At 36.2% G+C, this 23,400-nt stretch overlaps 4 protein-coding genes across 5 annotated transcripts; 2 read left to right on the top strand and 2 right to left on the bottom strand.

The window, feature by feature from the left end:
• Positions 1–427: 427 nt before the first annotated feature.
• Positions 428–2,582, bottom strand: LOC120485205 (uncharacterized). Its single transcript, XM_039680819.2, has 3 exons — positions 2,262–2,582; positions 1,892–2,022; positions 428–1,704 (listed from the first exon to the last, which is right to left on the bottom strand). The coding sequence occupies exons 1-3, from the start codon at positions 2,443–2,445 to the stop codon at positions 1,570–1,572; spliced, it is 450 nt and encodes a 149-aa protein (XP_039536753.1). The 5' UTR covers positions 2,446–2,582; the 3' UTR covers positions 428–1,569.
• Positions 2,583–3,274: 692 nt separating this feature from the next.
• Positions 3,275–10,360, bottom strand: atp6v1c1b (ATPase H+ transporting V1 subunit C1b). The gene is made up of 13 exons (XM_039681182.2): positions 10,220–10,360; positions 9,569–9,708; positions 9,412–9,479; positions 9,107–9,192; positions 8,787–8,881; positions 8,604–8,695; positions 7,784–7,882; positions 6,913–6,981; positions 5,858–5,950; positions 5,012–5,105; positions 4,733–4,830; positions 4,523–4,646; positions 3,275–3,881 (listed from the first exon to the last, which is right to left on the bottom strand). Exons 2-13 carry the CDS (start codon positions 9,698–9,700, stop codon positions 3,786–3,788), a joined length of 1,146 nt encoding a protein of 381 aa, XP_039537116.2. The 5' UTR covers positions 9,701–9,708; positions 10,220–10,360; the 3' UTR covers positions 3,275–3,785.
• A 1,609-nt stretch (positions 10,361–11,969) lies between these two features.
• azin1b (antizyme inhibitor 1b) lies at positions 11,970–17,679 on the top strand. Of its 2 annotated transcripts, none has more exons than XM_089123294.1 (12): positions 11,970–12,146; positions 13,250–13,393; positions 14,504–14,680; positions 14,786–14,959; positions 15,099–15,271; positions 16,089–16,217; positions 16,303–16,384; positions 16,458–16,532; positions 16,625–16,790; positions 16,854–16,987; positions 17,076–17,293; positions 17,446–17,679. In XM_089123294.1, the coding sequence occupies exons 3-12, from the start codon at positions 14,579–14,581 to the stop codon at positions 17,519–17,521; spliced, it is 1,329 nt and encodes a 442-aa protein (XP_088979420.1). In that variant the 5' UTR covers positions 11,970–12,146; positions 13,250–13,393; positions 14,504–14,578; the 3' UTR covers positions 17,522–17,679. The 2 variants fall into 2 exon arrangements, with proteins under 2 accessions (XP_088979420.1, XP_039536592.2); XM_039680658.2 differs by having other exon boundaries at positions 16,872–16,987.
• Positions 17,680–19,469: 1,790 nt separating this feature from the next.
• On the top strand, positions 19,470–22,974 carry rrm2b (ribonucleotide reductase M2 b). The gene is made up of 8 exons (XM_039680659.2): positions 19,470–19,649; positions 20,640–20,756; positions 20,869–21,002; positions 21,486–21,580; positions 21,679–21,812; positions 21,967–22,071; positions 22,153–22,266; positions 22,355–22,974. The coding sequence occupies exons 1-8, from the start codon at positions 19,485–19,487 to the stop codon at positions 22,505–22,507; spliced, it is 1,017 nt and encodes a 338-aa protein (XP_039536593.2). The 5' UTR covers positions 19,470–19,484; the 3' UTR covers positions 22,508–22,974.
• Positions 22,975–23,400: the final 426 nt, after the last annotated feature.

A 23,400-nucleotide genomic window follows, 5' to 3' on the forward strand; every position in this document is an offset into this window, starting at 1 on the left:
GTTAGGGGGAAAGAAAGTAAAAATTGCGGGGAAATATTGCTTAAAATTTCACCAAAACCAATTCACATGGCTGGGGTGATTTATTTGTTTCTGACATCCATTTTAGAAGAAGTGTTGTGACAAGTGCTGTTGGTTTACACTGTGAAATCTAGTGGATTTTTTTTTTTTTTTTTGCATCAACCAGGTGCTAGAGATGGCTTAATCAGTTTGAGTTAAGTTAGGTAGGCTACTCCTCTCAATTAAATATAGTGACTCAAAATGTGCTCAACCGTTTGGTTGAGAAGTCAGTTGGGTTTTAAATGACTGAAACAGCAGGTTCTCCTTTAATTTGACAAAAAAACTAGACATAATGTCTAACCATGAAAAGTGTGGTTGCAGCACTTCCAAACGTAATTCTACTGGAGCAACAAATTCCACAAAATCTGCTACAAATGTTTTATTTCTTTGTTTTGACAAGGGCATTACAGAATAGCATTACTTCAAATTTCATGCAGCAGAATTCTGTAGTCTTTATGGAGAGTTGGGGTGTGTTAGATGTTTCCAAGTATTATATTATGTTTCATGCATTCCTATATTTGTTAACCTGTTATATGTTACCTGTTGAACTTCAACTGTTTAAAGTGAAATGAAGGTGATAATGGATGTTATATTGATTATTTTGAATTTAATATGGTAATTAAATTCACCTGTTCATGCACAAAACCATTACAACTCAGCCCATTAATGGGGTAGATGTAACAACAGTGCTCGTTGTACTTGACATAGTTCAGGTAGGCTATAAAGTTAACAACTTTTAAACAACTCCCTGATTATTTCAGCTTCCTTCCTTATCAAACAGTTTATCATCAGTTTGGTAATGCAGCATTAAGATTTGTCAACAACCATGTACAGACAGTGCCTCACATTTTTTAAAACGCTTTATTATATATACTTTATTAATGTCCAAAACACAGCAACAGTCTAAGATAAGCTGCTCCATCTAGTGGTTATTTTACAGCACTTATAGCTGGTTGTATAAAATGCCTGTGGTCTATCGATTTTGTTGTTATCCTCCAAAGAAAGCAACTTTATTTCTAAAATAAAACTACTATGATACCGAATCACTAGTAAATATAAAATAAATAAATGAATACTGTCAAATTTCCAGTAAATGCATATTTACACAAACAGAATAACCCAAAAATAATATTAACTGTTATTTTTAACAATTATTTAAGATTAGCATGACAATAAAGCATTTAGTAGCCTAGCCTGTTCTTTAAAATCAGTTTCATTAGCATTAAATTTGCACAGTGCATTGTGAGCAATAATTCATGCAATAATATGAACATATGCTGCTTTGCTCAGTAACTCCTGAGACATCAGGGTGCCAGAAGATTAAAATCTATATTTGGCATGCTAATGATCAGATGCACCTTAACCCATTTTAGCAACAAAACTTCAGTAAAGTGTAAGATTTCTATAAGCGAGCGTTAATGAGATGTCATGTCTTGTGAAGCTTGATTTCTCTTGACAGCTTATGATTTCTTATACAGCCTATAATCCTCATGGGCTGAACTCCTCTGGGTTTCAGAGCGTATCCTCCGCATCAGGCGAAGATGATTTTTTCCACATTGGCTCCCCTGGGTGAGATGCAGCATCAGATGAAACCCCCTCAAAATGAGAAGTCCCCTCCTTGTGTGTTGTCGGGTTTGAGTCACTTATCTGCAGTATAAACACAAACGAGCTGTCACCATATCGATTGGGAAACAAGACTTAGTGTTACTCAAACATTGACACAGCTGTCTGTAGGCTGCATTGGCAAACCTAAAGTTTGATGAATTATACATCCGAGACCAGACCATAATGTTTCATTAATAACTGCTAGCTTTTTGAAGCAGTGAGCTCAAACCTCAAGGCCACAAGATGTCTTTTGATGGTTTGTGCAGGTGCTGGAAGTCAAAACCTGCCTCCCACATTGAGTTCCTGTATTAACCATCTGTCTGCCTCTGTCTCCACAAGACCTGGCCTCTGTACCTCTACCTGTGGAAATCATATTTCACAAAAAAACTTCTGGAAGCTTTGATTTTGCCTGATAACATACTGGGTTATCATATTTCAAAAGAGAACAATAAGCCAAACAAACTTTGATTTGATTTCAGAGCATGCTGAAGATCTTAAAGCTATAGAGTTTTGCAGTTAAATCAGAATATGCTCATGCATTTATAAATACAGGCTATAATACTTTTCACCAACGACAACAAAACAGTATTATAGGCTACCTGATAGTTTTGCATTGCCTTTAATAAGCTGGCTACATTCTCCACGAACGACGCGGTTCTTATAAGTCACTCCGTTGGGGATTTCAGCATCAGTGTTGGTAAGCCACGTCGATTCGGTTTCTCTGGTCCAGCTCTCATGATATCGGGGTTCAATAGCGTCTGATCGACTCCCACCGCAGCCCATTGAGAATTTGAGATAAGATGGAGCGATGCATGCGCTAATAATGATGATGCAGATAGGAGAGCGCGCGGTGTGTGCTGTGGTCCCACGCGCAGCTGTGCCCTCGTGTTGTTGTAGTTAACTTGAGATCAGTCATCTCCTACGTCATCGATGGCCGGGTACAGTTTATTGTGAGAGTGTGGCGAAAGTTGTACGAAAACTGACTACTAAACAATAGTGGCCAAAAGTATATGTTCGGCCCAGAAAAATTTACTTCTCCACTATTTATTCAAATTATTAAAAATGTTTTAAAGATTTTGTAAGCAATTTGCGTATAGTGATAGACTAGTCAATTGTTTTAGTTGTGTGATAACTCAATGAAACACGCCAAATTGTGAAACATTTTTGGCTAGGCTGTCATACGATGAAAATATTGCAAAAACAAGAGAGAACCAGCGAAATATTAACTGATTGACCCTTCTATGCAACTTGTTAGTAATAAAGTATTTACTTGAGTACACTCTTTTAATGTTCTTTATATCAAATTCTTTAAAACGTTTTAAACATTTCTTTAAAACCCATTGCCACAAAGATTGCAATATCTGAAATCGTTGTCCTTGCGAGGACATTTTTGGCTTCCCATGAGGAAAACAGCTTATAAATCATATTTAGTGGTCTTTTTATGGCTCGGGTTAGGGGATAGCATATTTGTACAGTATCAAAATCATTATATCTATGGAATATCCCCATTAAAAAATCAAAACCAAATAGTGTGTGTGTGATATGTGGATATATAATAAGAGTAACAGTGCATATAGTCATTTGAATTCTCCTCTGACCATAAAAAGGCATATTGATGTGCTATCATTTTATTGACTTTGATTGGTCTTAACATTCAGCATGTATTTCACCTTTTACAACAAAAATATAAATACATTAATCTCACAGTAGAAGCACAAACACAGACAAAAACAAACATAGTGGCTCTCGACAACATAATTACTGCATTACCTGCAAATGGCACAGAGTAAGCACCGACAGAAAAAAACAGAGTACACGACCATTACAGGCTCAGTAAATGAGGAGTGTTCAATGTTGGACCACACATGCCATCTAAGGCCAGATTTTAAAACCCCTGAAAATCCTTCATTTGTAAACACATTAAACCAATAACACAGATAGTAAAACTCTGTGACTGCTTATTCAAAATAGTGATCTGCAGGCAGGAATGAAAAAGGAACGAGCCAGTGAGAGGAAGGTACGAGCAGAGAGGTTAAAAAGGTAATGATAGAATAAACAATAAGTGTTTAATAAATTATTAGAGTCCGTCTTTGTGAAGTAGAATTTAACAATCTATTTGAATTCTATTTGTAGTCAAAGAGGTTGCAGTCGATCTTGTAGTAAACGTAAGGATAATACTCTTGCTGGCTGAGATTCAAACCCGGGATGTCCATAGATGCCTATACCCCAACAAAAAAAGAAAACAAATCAGCTGTGATTTAGAGATATATTCATTTAGGTCTTTGGATCATAGAAAGTACACTAGCGTTCAAAAGTTTGCAATAACTACAATATTTAAAAATGTTTTTAAGTCTCTTATGCTCACCAGAGCTGTATTTATTTGATCATATAATGCAGTAAAACAGTAATATTGTGAGATATTAAAATTTAAAAGAACTGTTTTTATTTGAATATATTTTGAAATGTAATTTATTCTTGTGATGACAAAGTATGTACATAAATCCAGTCCTTCAGAACTCGTTCTAATGCTGATTTGGTTCTTATTTTTTAAATTATTATTAGTGCATAATCCTTGCTAAATAAAAGTATTACTTAAGAATAAAAAAAATCATTTTTTGATCACCAAATCATTTTTTAATGGTAGTGTATGAAGACTGGAGTAATGATGCAGAAAATTCAGCTTTGCCATCACAGGAATGAATGAAATTGTTTGTGTAAATGAAAATGATATGTTAAACTGTCATAATATTACATAATATTACAGTTCTGACTGTATTTTTATCAAATAAATGCAGCCTTAGTGAGAATGAGAGACTCTATTTCGTAATTATTCCAAACGTTTGACGGTAGTGTAACTCACATCAATAACAGAAGCACTGCTGTCCAAGTGTTTGTAAAGGTCCTGCAGAACTTCTCGGAGTTTCTTTACATTCTTCTTGCCGGGCTGCAGCAACATGGCCTGGAAATTGACTGGCAGCCCATACCTGTTTAATACCAACATGGAGGTCATATATCTGGCAATATCATATATCTATCTCCATAAGAAACAGTTTTATACCCCACATTGTACCTCAAGACAGACTCTGTAAAAACCCGAAGTGCCTTGATGTGTATCCATGTGATGAAAGCCTCACTGAAGTTTACTTTAAGCCAACGTACCAAAGGACCCTGAGGTGCAGAAGAAGATTGACATTATTTATCTTTTGGTTTTCCTGTTACTTCAAATGAAGAGTAATCAAAGCTCTGGTCCTCTCAGACTGGCTGTGATTTTGAGGTTCCTCATCAACATTATTGTGAACGATTTTATAATGTTCAATAGTGAATAGAATGTAGACAGCTGCACGCATACAAACTGCTTTTTCTTGTCAGTGGAGAGGCGAGTCAGCTCCTCTTTGTCTGCTTTCATCTCCTCTTCATTGTACTGAAAGTCACGCACCACGAACCTGAAACAAATTCAGTAGAAACAGGTCAGTTTCCCTCTGATTCAATGGGCATCAAAAACCAACAAGCACTGATAGCAGTCTTATAGTATTTCAATATATAATCTGGGTATATATTTACATTGATTCTTGAAATATGACAAAACTGACAACAGAACTGAAAGAACTTAAAGTTCAAAAGCAATATTTGGTATTTTAATACATATAATTTTGATTATAAGTAGACACAACTGTTCAAAAGTCAGTAAAAAAATGTTTTATAGAATTTCATACTTTTATTCAGCAAAGACGCATTAATTTGATCAAAAGTAACAGTAAGGACAACTATAATGTAACAAAAGATATTTATTTCAAATAAATCCTGCTCTTTTGAATGTCCTATTCATCAAAGTATCCAGAAAAATGTATGCACCAAAAACATATTAAGCAGCACAACTGTTTTCAACATTGATAATAAAAAGAAATGTTTCCTGTGCAGCAAATCAGCACATTAGAATGATTTCTGAAGGGTCATGTGACTGAAAGACTTGAGTAATGATGCTAAAAATTCAGCTTTGCCATTGAAGAAATAAATTACATTTTAAAAATATATTAAAATACAAAAAAAAACACGTTTTTTAAAAATGTAATAATTTTGTTTTATTTTTGACCAACTAAATGCAGCCTTGGTGAGCATAAGAAACTTCTTTCAAAAACATTTAAGAATCTTAACAGCAATTAATATTCAGCAATATTCAGAGAGATCAGACACTCACTTGTTTTCTCGTGCCTTTTGTTTAAAGTCATCAATAGCCTTCCTGAAGAGTGTGACGCTAAACAACCCACTGTCGTGGTCTTCAAATAAAAGCCTAACAGAAGATGAAAACTCTGATTTAGGATCTATCACAGATGAGCACTTTCCTTGATTCAACGGGAGGCAACAATAAACTGATAAGGACATATAAAACACATATGAAGGATGAACATTAAAAGCAGTAATCTCATTACAAGAGCTCTATGAAGCCACATTTTGGTCTACATTGTGATTTATTGTTGACAACTTCAGATGCAATTAATTGTGCACATAAAGGACTAATGGTGTGTGAGGCTTTAGACAAGTAATAAATATAGGTTACAGAAAGTACATAATTCTATCCTTAGCCAATAGAATGTGCATTTGACCAAAAACTTAAGACATACAAAGACAATTGACTTGGGACCCCTACACTCTAAAAAATGCTGGGTTGTTTTAACCCAACTTTGGGTCAAATATGGACTAACCCAGCCGTTGGGTTAAATTTTTACATTACATTTTTAACCCAACATTTCGGGTTTGTCCATATTTGACCCAAAATTGGGTTAAAACGACCCAGCATTTGTTAGAGTGTATGAATGGGAGAAAGTGCAACAAGCAATATGGCGGAATAAGTCCCACCTTCTAAATAAAAAAGCCAATCTCAGTGAACAGGTTTGGAGAATTTGATGTTTCCCCATTCAAAGAGATAGGAGCTGTACTTGAATGACTGAAATAGACATTATTCACAGCAGAGCCATCTTTGATTTTTAACGGGAATGAAAGCGAGGCTTTTTTGGATTGTTCTGCTGACGAAACACTGCAAAAATATCTTTCGAAAATATTTGAGTTGACAAAAACTCCAGACATTAGCTGTGTAAAATTATAAGCGGTCTAACGGCTTTTTACAGAGGATACCATGATAACACGGTAAGTCATGGCACTGCACTGAGTAAGGTCTATAGCTGCCCAAGAGGTGTTTCAAAGATGGCCGTCAAGTGAAATGACTTGAAATGAAGGGACTTTGATTTTACTCACTTTGTAGATCTTGGAACAACCATTTCAGAAAGAGTTTCATATGCCTTCTGCCAGTCAGGATAATTTGTCCTTTTTGGGCCATAAAATGGTTTAAAACAGATTTTTTAAATATGTTTTGCAGTGATAAAAGATGATGAACAAAATTTTGCACATTCTGAGTTTAAGGGAAGATTCACCCAAAAATGAAAATTCTGTCATCATTTATTCCCCCTTATGTCGTTCCCAACCTCGATTACTTTATTTATTCTGTGGAAGATCATTTTAAAAATGTTCAGTTCCCATTGACTTCCATAGCATTTACGTCCAGCGTCCACACTATGGAAGTCAATGGGAACCAAAACTCTTTTCTTAAAGGGATAGTTCACCCAAAAATGAAAATGTTGTCATCATTTACTCACCCACAAGTTGTTCCAAACCCACATGCATTTATTTTGTCTGCTGAACACAAAAGAGTATATGTTAAAGAATGTTGGTAACCAAACAGTTGTTGGGCCTCATTGACTTCCATGGTATAAAAACAAAAATACCATAGAAGTCAATGGCTACCGTCAACTGTCTGGTTACAGACATTCTTCAAAATATCTTCTTTTTAGTTCAACAGAGGAAATAAACTCCTACAGGTTTTGAACAACTTGATAGTGAGTAAATAATGAGAAAATAGTATTTTTTGTGAACTATCCCCTTCAAAAAAATTCAAATATATTCTCTTATTTACTGCAGAAAAAGAAAGTCCCACAGGTTTGGAATGTCATAAAGGTGACTAAATTACTGATTTTTCAGATTTCAGGTGGATAAACTATCCCTTTAATGCAATGAAGAAACATTTAAACAAGTCTTTACAAAGGAGCACAAATACTTAAGCTTGACTTACTTTGGAACAACTACAAGTAGAGTAGTAAGGTATTCAGAGTCTAGTATAAAATCATCCTTCTTGACTATATCAGCCAAACTCCTGGTCAAAAGACTCCCCCTATTGGACAAGACATGTTATTATTTGACGTCGCTTAAAATTATTTTTTTTTTTTATTAAATGGTTGAAGAAAAGAAAAACATTAACAATTATCGTCATAGTCATAGCATAATACAACAATACACCAGTGTCCTTCAGTCTTTCTTTCAGTCCAGATTAAGTTCCCTCAGTCTTTCAATCTTAAAAATGATTAATGCAAGCGTGCCGCACACATCCTGAAAAGTGAAGCCAAAACATTTCTTTTGTCCTCCTAGTGGCTGGCTGCAGTCATATTTTTTTCTTCCGAATATGGTTTCTGTCAAGATAGTTCTTATCACACTGACGTATGTTCAAGTGTTTGTTTTTTGTTAGTCTCAGCCTCAGACGTCAAGCCCACGGAACGTGAGGTCTGGCTACGCGAGACTAGTTTTTCGTTAGCTATTTGACCCTATAAAAAACAGGATGTAATGTCATGATTGACAGCTGTGATTGCAATTAAGTCTGCAGGAGTGGGATTGTGGGCGGGACAGTGATATTGTGTGGCTCCACCCCAGAATCACCATCGCAGACTCAGGCTCCAAATGGCATAAAAGGCGAAAACCGTTTCTGGGATATTTTGGCTTCATTCTTCTACGGTGGAAGGAAGTGGAGACACGTCATCTGTTTTTTTTTTTTTTTTTACAGTCTGTGGAATAATGTCTCACAGAATGTAAATTGAGTATGTAAAAGTCCTCCTACTTACACATTCTTCCTCTCCAGACTCTGTAGGTTCCCCTTTAAGCTATTATAAGCCGAAGCTCTGGCTTTAAGATCATTGTCAATCTGAGTCAGTTGCTATGAACAGAGAACCACAACATGATGTTTATTGAAAGATCAATCTCTTTGTACATTATAAAAAATGATAAAAGATTTTAACATGCCTCACCTTGGACATAATGTCTGAGATGTTCTTAAGAGACTGTTTGATGGGATACTTTGCCATATCCCACTGGAACCGTGTAACATATGTTACCAGATCAACTGTATGGAAATATTTATAATCATATAAAATAAGTTTTATATATGTACAATGACTTTCAAATACAACTGACTAGATTATGATTACAAAATTTTTTAAACAAGATTTTATATAAATGTTAGTTTCACATTACTACCAATTAAATATCTGTATGTGATGTTGGTAGTAGTAGCCTAGTTTACCATCAATATTGTGGTTAGTGTGTATTGAGGGTTGCGTTCACTTGCCTCCATTGGCCAAAAGATTCTCCTGAACTTTATCTCGACTGTCTTCTAACACATCAGCCATGTACTGGGCCACTTTCTTCACTACACTGGAAAATTAAAAGAATAAATAAAAAAACCACAATGTAAATAACACAACTAAATTTAAAGAACTATGTGAGCAAAGCTAGAAAATGCATGAAGTAAATGTGAAAGGAATTATGAGTTTGTACCAAAGCGGTGTGATACTGAACAAAATTTTAAAGAAAAATAATCAATTTAGACACAAAAAACAAGCTCTTGTAATAAGACGAATGTAGACATGAAACCTTTCAACGAATGAGTCCAACTTGGCCAGATCATCTGAGAGCCCTACAAGGACATCCAGAGTTCCCACCTGTTGAGAAACCCCAAATATCATTAGATAGAGGAGAGAGACGTTAATAAACGAGTTTTAATTGAAATAGAAAATAGGGAGTAATCAACCTTCAGTTCAGGCATGTTGAACTTGTGGTTAGTGGACAGGTTGTTGGTCTGGGTTGTGGCCATGTTCATCGTGTCCCATGTCTGCTGGCAGGTCTTCTCTCCAGGAGCAGAGATCAGCCAAAACTCTGTCATCGTTACTTCTTAAATGATAACGGAAAGGCTCATAAAAAAACATGTGCAACATTCACGTGCTTTCTGATATTTCCTACTTCCCACTTCTGTAGTCGTGATTACGAGCTCATCGCATGATGAACATTTTGACTTGATGTCCAATTCATGTCCCCTTTTTTTTAACAAGGAAACTATTACTAGCACATGACGACAGCATACTGGTACCTGAGACACAAAATAACTGTAAAAATAAAATACACCGCTCATAAAAATGACCATGTCACGAGTCATTCCGCAATAACACAATGCATGGCTCCATCAGATAGGCTAAATGTGTCCTGCTCGAACAGCTATTTAAGAGCTATTCATCTTTTTTTCATCTTAAATGTGTACATTAAGATGGTAACGATATATACGTATACGTGAGTGACTTAGACGCTTCTATTTTTAAGTCTGTAACGTTAAATATTGTATGAGCAGGGTTTACGGCTGACTGTCAGTCACGACTATGAAATTGAAATCATTTTCGGCGATACTTACCGATTATGTAGTCCCTTAGTATACAACAAAACAATCTGATAAAACTGTAAATTGTTTTAATAAAGCATTGTATGGACAGTTAATTGAGTCGCTGTGTTGAAAACCCTTCAGAACGCATCACACTTCCAGTCAGCTGATCTGAGCTGAGGAGGTTGTGTTTCGTTCAGATGACAGTGCGTTCAGGATGCGCAAAGTGGATTTTTGCACGGTTAATAAACTTTATTTCTTGGTTAGGCTACTTAAAGGGAGTTAAGCAGTTGGCTATGTAGCCTATTTCAAATAATTCAGCTTTTGGCTATGTAGCCTATTTCAAATAATTCAGCTTTTTTCAGCTGTTTTAAGAATTGAATTTAAAAATATAAAAAACCCTATATTTTTTTGTATAAAAACACCAAAAATTAACAATTTGATTTTGATCAAAAGGAGGCTGCATTCTTTGTAACTAAATATTCTCTCCTAAAAGCACTTAACAAAACAATTGAAGAACAAAATATATATATATTTTTGACAAAATGTAGGCCTACGAAACCACTCAGTTACTAAACTTTACAATATGTGAAATAAGTTCAATTAAAACTTTAAGTTCAATTAAAACTTTCTTCAAGAATTCAGGCTGCACAAAATACATGTATTTCATGTTTATAAATAGGCTATACAATATAATGTTATTTGAGCACAGTAGGCCTACACAGTATCAAATGATCTACCTTTATGTTTTTACTCAGTTGATACAGCTAATGTGCAAATTCAGTTTAAATAAAATTAAAATATTCAATTTACTGCAATTGTAAATAACATGATTAGCAGACAAAGTAGGATATGAGGTTGAATATAAATTGAGCAACATATTTTGCAACGATTTACTGAAACAAAACAAGATCTTTAGTGAAGGCATGTGCACTCTACTTTAACAAGTTGTTTGTCTGAAAAAATAAGCTTTTTAGTCTGTTTGGGGAATTATCTAAAAAAAAAAAAAAAAGGCTAACAAATAAAACCCAAAACCTCAGAATATGACCTTTAATTCACCCAGCAAAAGGCTATGAAAACAATTCCACCTTGTGCTTTGTATGTTTATGTATCATTGTGTACAGGTTTGTTATGACAGCTTTGCCAGCTGTAAACTTAATCATCATTGTTTTCTACATTATGAATCAGATGAAATACAACTGATGAATGCAGTCTGTGTTGATAGAGAACATATTAAAGAGAACACAACATTATGAACGGGTTATACTAGTACTGGTGGTACAGTTGTACACAGTATAAAATAAAAAATATGCTGGTTGTATCAAACATATTCAATATATGAATCTAAAAATAACAACAATGACCATGGCCTATATAATGGGGTGTATCAGAAAGCATAAGCACTGTATTAAACAACATAAACAGAACCCACGGTGGCCCATAGATGTCTAAAGGAGCGCATTTCTCCAAAAGGAATTTGCTAATGAATCATAATTCTTTCTTGAGTACAGATGTCTACGCCGGGTACGCCCACCACTCTGTCTTCGAAATTCGAATCCCACTAAAAAAAAAATGCGAAAGGCTGAGCTCATGAATATTAATCAGAGTGGGCTGAACTTTCTTGGAAATCCTCTCCAGAACAACCAGTCACGAGCCAGTTACGTAACCTAATTAATATTCACAAGCCAAGCCTTCGCTGTAGTAGCAGAGCTCATGTAGTAGTATGTGATCTTAGGCTCCGCCCCGTGTTCTCTAACCAACCGCCCGCCTTCTTCCACCAACCATTTCTGAATCTGCCTGAGATAGACAGCATCGCTCTCGTGTTCGGCCGAGCCCTCTCACCCAGGCATATGGCACTTAAAGCCTCTTTTCTTTCTTCTATTTGTGTCCCCACCACTCTTTAAAAATTCCGCCGAAAAAGAGAAGACGATTTTCCAAATCTTTCAGGCCGTTATCTCACGTAAGTACAGCGTTTGTTGTGTTTAGTCTTCATTCCGGAAAAATTTCGCCGTTTGCTGTAAGGAGCCGTGACACAACATGGCGGTTGGTTGTAGTTGCGCTCTTTATACGGGCAATGGCAGTGCTCCATGAAGGACAACGAGAAATGGATTTAAAACTCACATTTTATGAGAATTACACGGGTTTTATTGGTATAAATAATTAGTTGTTGGTGTATGACGGGTGTAGTCGGGTAAATAGTTAACGTTAGTGAGCTGTTCTGTGGACCAAACCCAGGTGCTTACGACATGTCATGTCAGGTTATTGAATGACGAGTGTTAAACATTAAAATATAGACTAGTTTACCTTGTTCTAACGTTAATTTAATTTCAGGTATGACATTCTTATGGTCACAAAATAGATTATACTTGCATAATTTATGTGAGTTAAAATTTTGTTTTCCTCTAGAAACTCATTAACGTTGCCTCATGCCCAAACACAAGTCACTTAAGTTACAAAATGTTTATTATAACTTACCATAATAGCACTATATTACCACAGGTTTCTAAGCCTTAGTGGATTAGTATTTATTGTAACGTTACTTCTATTTCTTGCCCAATTGGTAAGGCCATAGGAAACAGTTAAACAGTTGATCATGGCCCTAGAAAGTCATGTATTAAATATAATACAGTGTGCTGTATAGGTTAAAGTGGTGTCCACATGAAGAAACAAACACCATGACCTCTGATAAATGTTCAGCAAGTTACTTCATTTATTGATCCCATGTGGGAAGATGAAGATAAGACTGTGTTTAATGCTTAAAAAAGAGAACACGAAGTAACATCACCCAGGTCAAGTACAAAGTACAACTGTAAAAAAGCAGTGACTTGATAAAAGCCTACAATATAGCCTACAAATAAAGGAATGCTGAAAATATAGAATGCATCTGTGTTAGAAAACTGGTTGCTTATCTGTGATTCTGTGATGAATTATTTCAGAAATGTTCTAACCACTCTGGCTACTTCTTTTGTTGTTGTTGTTGGTTCCAATATATGTCAGTTTATTTTATCCATCAGCTGCTCTTGTAAATCAAATCTTTATACACCTGTTTTTGTGTCTCCACAGGGCTCCCCACTCTCTCTGCGAGTGTATAAGCGATACCCAGAAGGCCTAGGGGAGGCCCTCTACCGCGAGCTGTTCGACTTCAACGCTGAGCCGCCTTGGGATCCTAGTTGATAGCGGGAGAGGACCATCTCCCACCTTGTCCATGTGAGTACCTAAGTATTACACACTTCTCCTGAAGTACCGGTTATTGCCAATTACATAATAACATGATTTATTTAATTGCAGATAAAAATCTGTGTCTGCACACACCCAACTGTAGTGGATTATTTTTGGTTTTACGTAACACTATTGGTAGATTATATTTAACACCTTTGCCCCCATTCATACTGCACAAATCCATTGGTAATACCATCAAATACTTTATTGTGCTTCAAAGCCACTGGGATTTATTTTGATTGGGTCTGAGGAAAAAAAGTAGCCTGTAGGCCACATTCTTAAAGCCTATGTGTTGTCATCTCTAAAATTGGACTCATGTGATACTTTCTCTAGCTATGTGATTAGTTATCCATGCTAGTTGTACTTATTAGCTTTGTTGCTGTTGTAAACCCAATTTAGATTAATGACAAACCTCAACTTCCTGTTCAAAGTTTGCTCATGAAATACTGTGTTTTGAAATATGTGGGTAGGTGTTGTAATTGACCTTTCGCATGGAGTTTGATTGACAGGCGATCTGACCAATCATAATCCACTGAATCTTCCATTTTTGTCTGACAAAACAGTCTGGAGAGTTGGAGGATTTGAACTTGAAAAAACGGAGTGTATTGACTTCTTTCCGCGGTTAAATGTACAATATGTAAGAATTTTATTAAAAAAATATATCCAAAAATCACGTGCATGCGTGATATATTTCCTGCAGTTGTGTATTTAAAATAAAATAATATAAATTAAGAATGAAACGTGGTCTGGAAACCACATGTAAATTTTCTCGTATTTGAGGCTCTATAGCGATCTGTCAGACACATTAAAGAGCCACAAAATGGTATTTATTGTTTAAATTAATGGAAAAAAATGACCAAATTTGAGAGTTGAGGCTTTTTCATATCAAAAGTTGTCTGGTCTGTCTGTCCTGTCTATCAGTGCATTGTATGCATTTGTATTTTTCAAAGCGTGAGAGCAGCATGGCTTGTCGGACATAGCGGACTCTTTGCGAGCGGTCAATTGTACGCCATGTTGTCAAGTTTTGTCTGAAAGCGTAAGGTTATTTGAATGTTGTTGAAGTTTTTGTTATAAAACCATTTGTTTTCCCTTAAACAGTTTGTTGCATACCCAGAATACCCCAGCGGCTCAGTAAACTCTCTATGATTGTCGGATTTGCGGAATACGGTTGAGATGAAAGGATTCGTTGATGCACCAAACTACTTTATAGAACTACTTGAGGGAGGTACGACCCTTGAAAATGTTATCGACAACCACGTCTATGAACAAAATCTGGTGAGTTCAGAAAATTGGTAGTCAAGTTGCATGATGATTGTCTGTTTAAGTTAAGAAATAAAACACTTGTGTTTTTTCATTGTTTGATCCGATTTTGTTCCTCAGGCTGAAAAAAATGCATTTGTTGTGGCCGACCTTGGGGCCCTAATGCGACAGCATGTTTTGTGGAAGACCACTATGCCCCTAGTTCGACCCTTCTACCCAGTCTGTTGTAACAGCAGCCCTGTAGTCATTGAAGTCCTGTCTGCACTTGGTGTTGGTTTTGTCTGTGCAAATAAGGCAAGTAACATTTACATTTTTCTTTCTTACTTTAAGATATTTTAAAGATCTCAAAACAGTACTATGAAAACATCTGATTGAAACATCTCATTGGATTTTGAGGCACCTCATCTAATAGAAATGTATTGATTTCTTTCAGGCTGAAACCACATTGGTGTTGGATCATGATGTCCCTCCTGAAAACATCATCCTCTCTGGAGTTTGCAAGCAGCTCTCACTTATTAAACACGCTGCCAAGAACGGCATTAACTATCTGGTGTGTGAAAATGAGGCAGACCTTCGCAAAATTGCCCGCGCCCATCCTGAGGCCAAGTAAGTCCTTGCTAAACCTATTCACCTACACTAAAGTTTAAAAGTTTGGGCTCAATAAAAAAAATTAATTAATGGTTTATTCAGCAAGGATAATTCAATTGTTCAAATATTACTATAAAGCCATTTATAATGTTACAACAGATTTACATTTGAAAAATGCTGTTCTTTTAAATTTTCTATTCATCGACGAACCATGAAATAAATTTATCATGATTTCCAAAAATATGAAGCAGCTGTTTTCAATAATAATATGAAAAGTTACTTGAGTATACTTGAATTTCTGAGGGGTCTTGTGACACTGAAGACTAAGGCTGTCAAAATGGCTGAAAATAATACTATATAATACATAATATTATATTATGCAACATATGAACATAATATTATGTTCAAATAAATAAGGCATTATTTCAGTTTGGAGAAAAAGGCTTTTAGTTTGTCTCCTTAGGCCACAAGAGGGCGCAAGGAGCAAAATATTAATGCATCTCATAACTGTCTGTAAACAAAAAAAGCAGTTTATAAATCAAATATAATTTTGTAAATTGCATTAAAAATTATGAACACAACAGCATCTTGTAGTTATGTATTTAGCTTTGTTTGATCCGAAGCGTCGATCAAACACTTTTTGTTTTAAAAACATGAGATAGAGTGGAATGGGGGAGAAAAAGTCTTGAAATATATTTTTTTAAAGGATTCTCTTTTTTTTTTACTTTAATATGGCTTTTCAAACTCGTGGCTGTCAAAGATGTCCGATGTCTAGTCTAGTGCATGATATATTTTTTGATATATTTATGAAATTCTCCTGTTCTTGTCTTAACAGGCTTTTGCTTCAAGTGTCTACTGAATCACAGGTGGAAGAGGCGAGTGTGACCATTGGTTGCTCCCTGAAGGGCTGTAGACACCTTCTAGAAATGGCCAAGGAGTTGAGTGTAAATGTGGTTGGAGTCACGTAAGTGAAAGGATTTATCCCCATAAATCTGCTATGACTTCCTGGCTTTTTAAGATTTTTTATAAAATGGGATATTTTTTTGCAGGTTCCAGGTGTTAGCATCATGCAGAGATCCCCAAGCATACACCCATGCACTGTCAGACGCTCGCTGCATCTTTGACATGGGGGTCAGTTTTAAGAGAATTAAATTGATTTATTTCATGTATCTATTGGAGTGCTGAGACCTCCTTGTTTCTACAGAAGGAATTAGGCTTTGACATGAACATCTTGGATATTGGTGGAGGATTCAGTGGTTCTGAGTTTCAGTTGCAACAGGTACAGCAAGCATGATTCTCATGTTTTTTTCTTTTTTTTGTCATCCAGCGTAGATGTTACTCTAAGCATTTCTCTCATGTCTGTTTGATTAGGTACATTCTGTTGTCAAACCTCTGCTGGAAGCCTATTTCCCCTCAGCGTCTGGAGTGAGCGTCATTGCTGAACCAGGGAATTTCTTTGTGTTTTCCTCCTTCACCCTGGCTGTCAATGTTATTGGCAAAAAAGTGGCATGCCGGGATCTCCTTAGCACCACACATGGTGAGTCTCATTATATTTGATGTGTGGCCCTTGATAGACATCTACCTTATCTTATATTCTCAGTGTCTTTTGCACTTTCAGATGAGCTGACCCCAAACGACGTACCAGAATTTGTGTATTACATGAACGATGGTGTTTATGGAACTTTTGTTGGGAAGTTGTTTGGAAATGTCATCGCCACACCCTCTGTCCACAAGGTAAAAAAAAATGCATGCACCAGAACACATGACCAATATTTGTACCAGTTACATGAGGTTTTTAAACCGGATGTTTTGTGTATTTCAGATGTCGCTCACCCTTGATGAGCCTGTGTTCTCCAGCAGCTTGTGGGGCCCGTCGTGTGACCCACTGGACCAGGTGGTGGAGCACTGCCTGCTCCCTGAGCTCGCTGTTGGGGACTGGCTCATTTTCAGCAACATGGGGACAAGCGGTCAGGAGGGCCCAGCAACCCTCAGCGACGCAGACCAGCCACCTGTGTATTACACCATCTCCACAGATGACTGGTGATTATGATCACATTTCATTTGACCTTTTGTGCTTTTTGTAGACTGTTTTTGTCACCCCCTTTTCATTTCACTCATTCTAAGGAGTGATTGTGTGATTTTAAAGGTTGTTTTAAGGGAATATAATGCCATTTTTTTCCTCTTTCCTCCAGGTTTGAGATGCAAGAGGCGGGAATTTCTCTTGATGACACCATGAAAAACCTCTCTTTGGTCCAGTATGGCTTGTAACAGAGCCAGAGTCTGTCCACTAACCACTGGGCATGTGAATTGCTTGCAGAGTCAACATTCCATGGGTGGAAAATTCTATTTGACTTGATGTTATTGGTCAAAATCTAATTGATTGACATTGTTACCTCAGTTTCTCACAATTACAACAGGTTCACTTTCCTTTTTGCTCAAAAATGACAGAAACCCCATATAAGAAAACATATGCAACAAAATGGATGACTGTGGAGATGGCACCCAAATCCTGGGTTTCTTAAACACCGTTTACATAAATGTTCAACTAATTTAATTTTATTATGTATACATATATTGATATAGATGATCTACTGACAGTCTTTTTAAATGATTTGTCCGTACAAGATGCATTTGTTTCAAATCATGATGGATTTTAGATTCTGCACATATAGGCCATGACCCTCATTGTGTGAACAAGTGTACGTTGGTTTAGCGGTCTGTCCTTGTTCTCTCTTTTTAGTTTTCCATGGTTTTATAGAAGGAGCTTCTCTTCGCCCCTCATGCCAAATTATGGTTTCCTAACTACATGTGGTGTGTCACGTGACAGTATTTCCAAAGGTTGTTATATATTTCATAGTGCTCTAAGGTAGAGTGTGCTATAATTTGCAGTGTCCCTTCAAAAGATGTTGAACCTTCTGCCAGGTTGTTAGTAGAAGGCAGATGTAAATTGGTCTCACGTTTTCCCTATTTAATTGTATATTTTATAAAACTAGAAAAACGGCGTGGTGTTATGACTCTGCTGATAACCTGCTTAGAGATGACATTTACCTTAAGTTACACTTAAAATACAAGTTTCACCACAATCAGAATATATACTACAAGGCACTAGTTCTCAATCTAAAATTGAAAAGTCAAATGGTGTATATTTCAAATTCATGTTATACCTCATGGTGTTCAAGTTTGATTATAACAGCTCACGGTTTTATAAAATCACACCCCTTAATGAAATATACTTTTGTCTAAGGCACTAATGGACCATTGCCTGTTTTTGAGTGTAAAATTGTGCTTGTAAAAGTGATTAAAATATTAATTTAATACATTTCTGAGCAAATACTATCGAGTCATTTTTGTCTCAATTTTAAAATCATGTGTGAATCAATGAAACTGCATTACACAAGGTACTAGTACTTTTATTATTTAATTGAACTAGCTGACGGGTGGTTAAGGTTAACTTATATTTTACTAGGTTAACTTACATTTTATATTTTGAAGAAACGAAAGGGTTAATTTCTGTACAGAAGCACTGTGGAAGAGGAGGAGCGATAAGCGTGTTATGCATGCTTGCTTCAGTTAAGTTAGTCATTTTCAATGACAGTCAACGAAGAGAGATCGCAGCTTCGTCGCTGCTGACCAAACACGACTATAATCATGAACTCCAGTATAAGCAACTCTCAGACGGACATTACGGAATATCAGGTAACGTTAACGTTAATAATACATTATTATGCCGCGTACGATGCGGCCTTTGAATAAGTGTTGAATCTGCCTGCCTGAATATGTGCGCGGCTTTAAGCTTTCATAACAAAGAGCCTCGCGCACAGGAAAAGGTGACCTTAGCGCTAAATAAAGCGATATTTGATCATAATGATACATAAGTAAGTGTTAATAGCAATACAGTTTCGAATGTACTGTGTATTATAATAACAGATTCTGTAAAAGGGGTGTTATGTGTTGCGAATCGCAAAAGCGATTTGTAAAAGTGGTAAATTTAAGGTATGAATTATGTAGAGATTAGTTTATATTTATTTTGATGTATTAAAATGTGAATATAGGTGAGAATTGTAATGTTTTTCTTTAAAGCACACGTAAATGAAAATGTCGTTTTAAATTTTTCGTAAGCGGATTCGTCATCACCACATTGACAGATGACACATTTATTCTTTGCGCTTTAATAACGAATAGCCGATGTAATAAAACTTCAGTGAATAAGTTAAATCCGCTATTAACAGTCATGTTTCTCTTGCAGAATGGTCACAAGGATGTTGACCCAAGCAGTATTGAAGACGAGCCCCTCCTCAGAGAGAACCCCAAACGATTTGTCATTTTCCCTATTCAATATCCAGACATCTGGAAAATGTACAAACAAGCTCAAGCTTCATTCTGGACAGTCGAGGAGGTGAATATTATTTTTGAATGATCAATTTAGTATTAAGATTATAACTTTGGCAAGGGTTTTTTGTGATGTGCGATCACCGGGTTTTATTAAAGGGATAGGACAACCAAAAATAAAAATGTATGTAATTGTAAGGCCGTCCGGTTAACGGAATATTTTATCACTTTCAGAATGATTTTTACAGCTGAGCTGATGAACAATAAAAACATGAACAGCCAATCAGAATCCACCCCAATTTAAAGAGTTCGAGCATTTAAAACAGCAAAAGACATAACTTCAGTGCATGTTGTTATGACTGACTCCAGGCCATAACAATCAATGGGAGACCATGCCATAAACAAATTGTGCCAAACATAAATTTATTGTGTATCGAACGCAAATACAAACAACGTAATTAATCATGGGATATGAATGTCAGCATCAGCAGTGTAAAGTAAGTGCTGGGATGTGTTGTAGGTGTGTATGTGTGCAGATGTTGGATGTAAAAATAAAAGACATCAACTCAGATAAACTTAAAGGTGCATCTCTGTGAAATCCTGGCGTATCGAGCGAGGTCTAAGCCTGAAGCAGCTAGCCGAGCAGCGTCGGAGTCTTCAGCCACCAGATGAGGAAAAAGCCCGCCATACAGCGGAGAAGCTCCCATTTAAAGCACCATCTTCCCAGGTGTTAGCAATTAAGCCTGAAAGAGAGGAGGAGCAGGGGAACGACCAAAAACAGGCCAAAGGCCGTAACAATGTTAATAATAAACAGAACATTATCTTGAGTTGGTGTGTTTGCTGTTGGACTGTTGTCATGACAGGTCCTCCCTCGAAATCGTGTCTCAGTTAGGACCTCAAGCTTTCCCATTTGCTCAAAATACTTTAAATAACTACTCTTTTTAGAGCCCGATCACAATTCCTTTTTACAATACAAAACCATGTTATGATAAATGCTGTTTGAACTAATGACATTAGCTTTTTTGAAACCACTAAACGTTTTAATGGGTTTGTAAAGGTGGACTTATCAAAAGACTTGGTTCACTGGGACAGCCTGAAGTCTGAAGAGAAACACTTCATATCCCATATACTGGCTTTCTTTGCAGCAAGTGATGGGATAGTCAATGAGAACCTGGCAAGTGCATCTCCTTCTAACTCACATTAAGATGAAACCAATATAAAATGTTATGAAATAGATCAGTAGAACAAGATGTTTCAAATAAACATAATGTCTTTATTTCTAACAGGTGCATAGGTTCAGTCAAGAGGTGCAGCTCCCGGAGGCTCGATCCTTCTACGGCTTTCAGATCCTCATCGAGAATGTGCACTCCGAAATGTACAGCATGCTCATCAACACCTACATCAGGGATCTGAAAGAGAGGTGAGATGAAAATGAAGTGTACTCTCAACAATGTCAGTTACAGCTTTTACACAGGTGACAGGTGCAAGATTCAGTTAAGCAGCTTTTGCTAACCTTTTCCTTATGTGGTTTATGAGCCTCAAAACACGTCGTAAGAGATACGAAGGTATTGATTGTTCTACTTGTGTTTTATATGAACATCATGATTAAGATTATAATAGTCTTAAAAACAACTTGTGTTATAAACGTTTCATTTATTATTCCTTTCATAATATTTTCTGAATGAAATCCAATAATTCTTTCTCTCTAATTTTGGGGTGCTGATCCCAAACATTCCACACTTTCTCACAAAACATGGGTAACACTTTATTTTAAATTAAAGCTGAAAAGTCTTATATCTTAATATTTTTTTAACTCGGCATCATCAAATTGCTATTGCATTAAACATGCTATTTTAATACAATGTAAGGATCCTCTCTAAATCCAAATATCTTCTTCCTAAAGGGACTATTTGTTTAATGCAATTCAGACCATGCCTCTTGTAAGGCGGAAAGCAGACTGGGCCTTACAATGGATCTCTGACACAAACTCAACTTTTGGTGTGTGTGAAAAATTATTTTTTCCTAAAATAAGAGTACAAAATTGGTTATTTTTAGATTTGATCAACAGCAGATTTTGTTCATTTATTTATTCTTAGGAGAGCGACTAGTAGCTTTTGCTGCGGTTGAAGGCATCTTCTTCTCTGGATCGTTTGCTGCCATCTACTGGTTGAAGAAAAGAGGCCTGATGCCTGGACTCACCTACTCCAATGAACTCATCAGCAGAGATGAGGTTAAAACAAAAACATGATAATGTTATCAGTAGAGGCTTTAAGATAATTAGATCATGATTTGATCAAAGTGTGTTATAAATGCTAAACAAATATAGTGGAGATAAGAGTGAAAAACTAATCAAGGCTATTGTTGTTTATTCTGAACCTTCACAGGGTCTGCACTGTAATTTCGCCTGTCTAATGTACAGCTACTTGGTGAAAAAACCTTCTGCTGACAGAGTGAATGATATCATCAAAAAAGCTGTGAGCATTGAACAGGTAAGTTCTCATTGCTGTGCTCTAGTAATGTGGAATGCATTATTTCAGGCATGAAGGTAATTGTATCTGTCTTTCCTGAAGGAGTTTCTCACAGAAGCCTTACCGGTCGATTTGATCGGGATGAACTGCTCTCTCATGAAGCAGTACATTGAGTTTGTGGCTGACCGATTGCTAACAGACTTAGGATTGCCCAAAGTCAGTATTTTATCGAGATTGTCTTCTGATTTTTGTCCGATAATCTTTATATTTATATAACTGTGCTTTATAATTTATGTCTCAAAAGGTTTACCGTTCAGAAAACCCCTTCGACTTTATGGAGTCAATCTCATTGGAGGGAAAAACGAATTTCTTCGAGAAGCGAGTTGGGGAATACCAGCGACTTGGAGTGATGTCAAACATGATGGACAGTGAATTCACTCTTGATGCTGATTTCTAATGATGAACTTGAAGAAATTGTATTTATTTATTGGACAGTATTTTATTACTTCCTACTGAAAAAAAGTCGTCAATTTACTTTTATTTTTTAATTTTTTTTAAGTCAAAGCTGAAAATGAAAAATGAATAGCGAACTTGTTTTATTTAGGGTTTTTTTCACATGGGACTCCAAGGTACACAGACAAGCAGAAAACAAATTATGGGTTCTCAAGCAGAAACAAAAACAAATATTTTTGTGGTGTAAATGTTTTAGAATTTCAAAATGTTTTAGATTAAACATAAAGATTGAAACTTGTGTAACATGGAAGATGATAACCCATGACACATTAACATTAACAATTACATTAACAAGGGCTAAAAAATTACATTGGGTTGACAATGTCAAGTGTCAAAATCCATTATAAGCCATTTCAGAGAGAAAACCTTGAAATGTTGAGGTTTATATTACAATAAAAGTTTGTCAAATTAGCCTATGAGATGTCACACGTTCACTGTTCAGGACATTCAACTTTCCTCTGTCAAATGTACCATTTTATAACGATTCAGGTTATATGAGAGTTAAACATCATCCGGTTCTCTGGAAATTCAACGTTGAATAACATGTTAGTTAGTCTTGTTCCTTCATTAACAGTATTTGGGCACATTTGAGAGGTCCACACACACACCACTTGCTGGCTGTCTTCAAATCCCCCTTGTTAAAATTACAAATTAGGCACATAATAACAAGAGAGTTGCAACTGACCTAAAAACCAAATACAATAATGGTAGTAAAACCGCATGAACGTTCAAAAACAAAACAAAGGAGGAGTTTTGTGGTTGAAATTTTAAAAAGTACCAAATCTTTCACTCGCGGGTCAATTTGACCCCCATAGGAATTAATGGAATGCAAGGAAT

This window comes from Pimephales promelas, chromosome 18 (genome assembly GCF_988280905.1).
Source record: "Pimephales promelas chromosome 18, fPimPro1.hap1.1, whole genome shotgun sequence".
Lineage (NCBI taxonomy): Eukaryota > Metazoa > Chordata > Actinopteri > Cypriniformes > Leuciscidae > Pimephales > Pimephales promelas.

Coding starts and splice junctions, on each gene's coding strand:
- atp6v1c1b (XM_039681182.2), bottom strand. CDS start 9,700: ATGACAGAGTTTTGGCTGATCTCTGCTCCTGGAGAGAAGACCTGCCAG. Junction 6,982..7,783: donor CTACTTGTAGTTGTTCCAAA/GTAAGTCAAGCT, acceptor TGGCCCAAAAAG/GACAAATTATCCTGACTGGC. Junction 4,647..4,732: donor TTTACAGAGTCTGTCTTGAG/GTACAATGTGGG, acceptor GGTATTAAACAG/GTATGGGCTGCCAGTCAATT.
- LOC120485205 (XM_039680819.2), bottom strand. CDS start 2,445: ATGGGCTGCGGTGGGAGTCGATCAGACGCTATTGAACCCCGATATCAT. Junction 2,023..2,261: donor AGGCAATGCAAAACTATCAG/GTAGCCTATAAT, acceptor TGATTTCCACAG/GTAGAGGTACAGAGGCCAGG. Junction 1,705..1,891: donor AGACATCTTGTGGCCTTGAG/GTTTGAGCTCAC, acceptor TTTATACTGCAG/ATAAGTGACTCAAACCCGAC.
- rrm2b (XM_039680659.2), top strand. CDS start 19,485: ATGTTTCTCTTGCAGAATGGTCACAAGGATGTTGACCCAAGCAGTATT. Junction 19,650..20,639: donor CATTCTGGACAGTCGAGGAG/GTGAATATTATT, acceptor GGGTTTGTAAAG/GTGGACTTATCAAAAGACTT. Junction 21,813..21,966: donor AACTCATCAGCAGAGATGAG/GTTAAAACAAAA, acceptor GAACCTTCACAG/GGTCTGCACTGTAATTTCGC.
- azin1b (XM_089123294.1), top strand. CDS start 14,579: ATGAAAGGATTCGTTGATGCACCAAACTACTTTATAGAACTACTTGAG. Junction 16,218..16,302: donor GTAAATGTGGTTGGAGTCAC/GTAAGTGAAAGG, acceptor ATTTTTTTGCAG/GTTCCAGGTGTTAGCATCAT. Junction 16,533..16,624: donor CTGAGTTTCAGTTGCAACAG/GTACAGCAAGCA, acceptor CTGTTTGATTAG/GTACATTCTGTTGTCAAACC.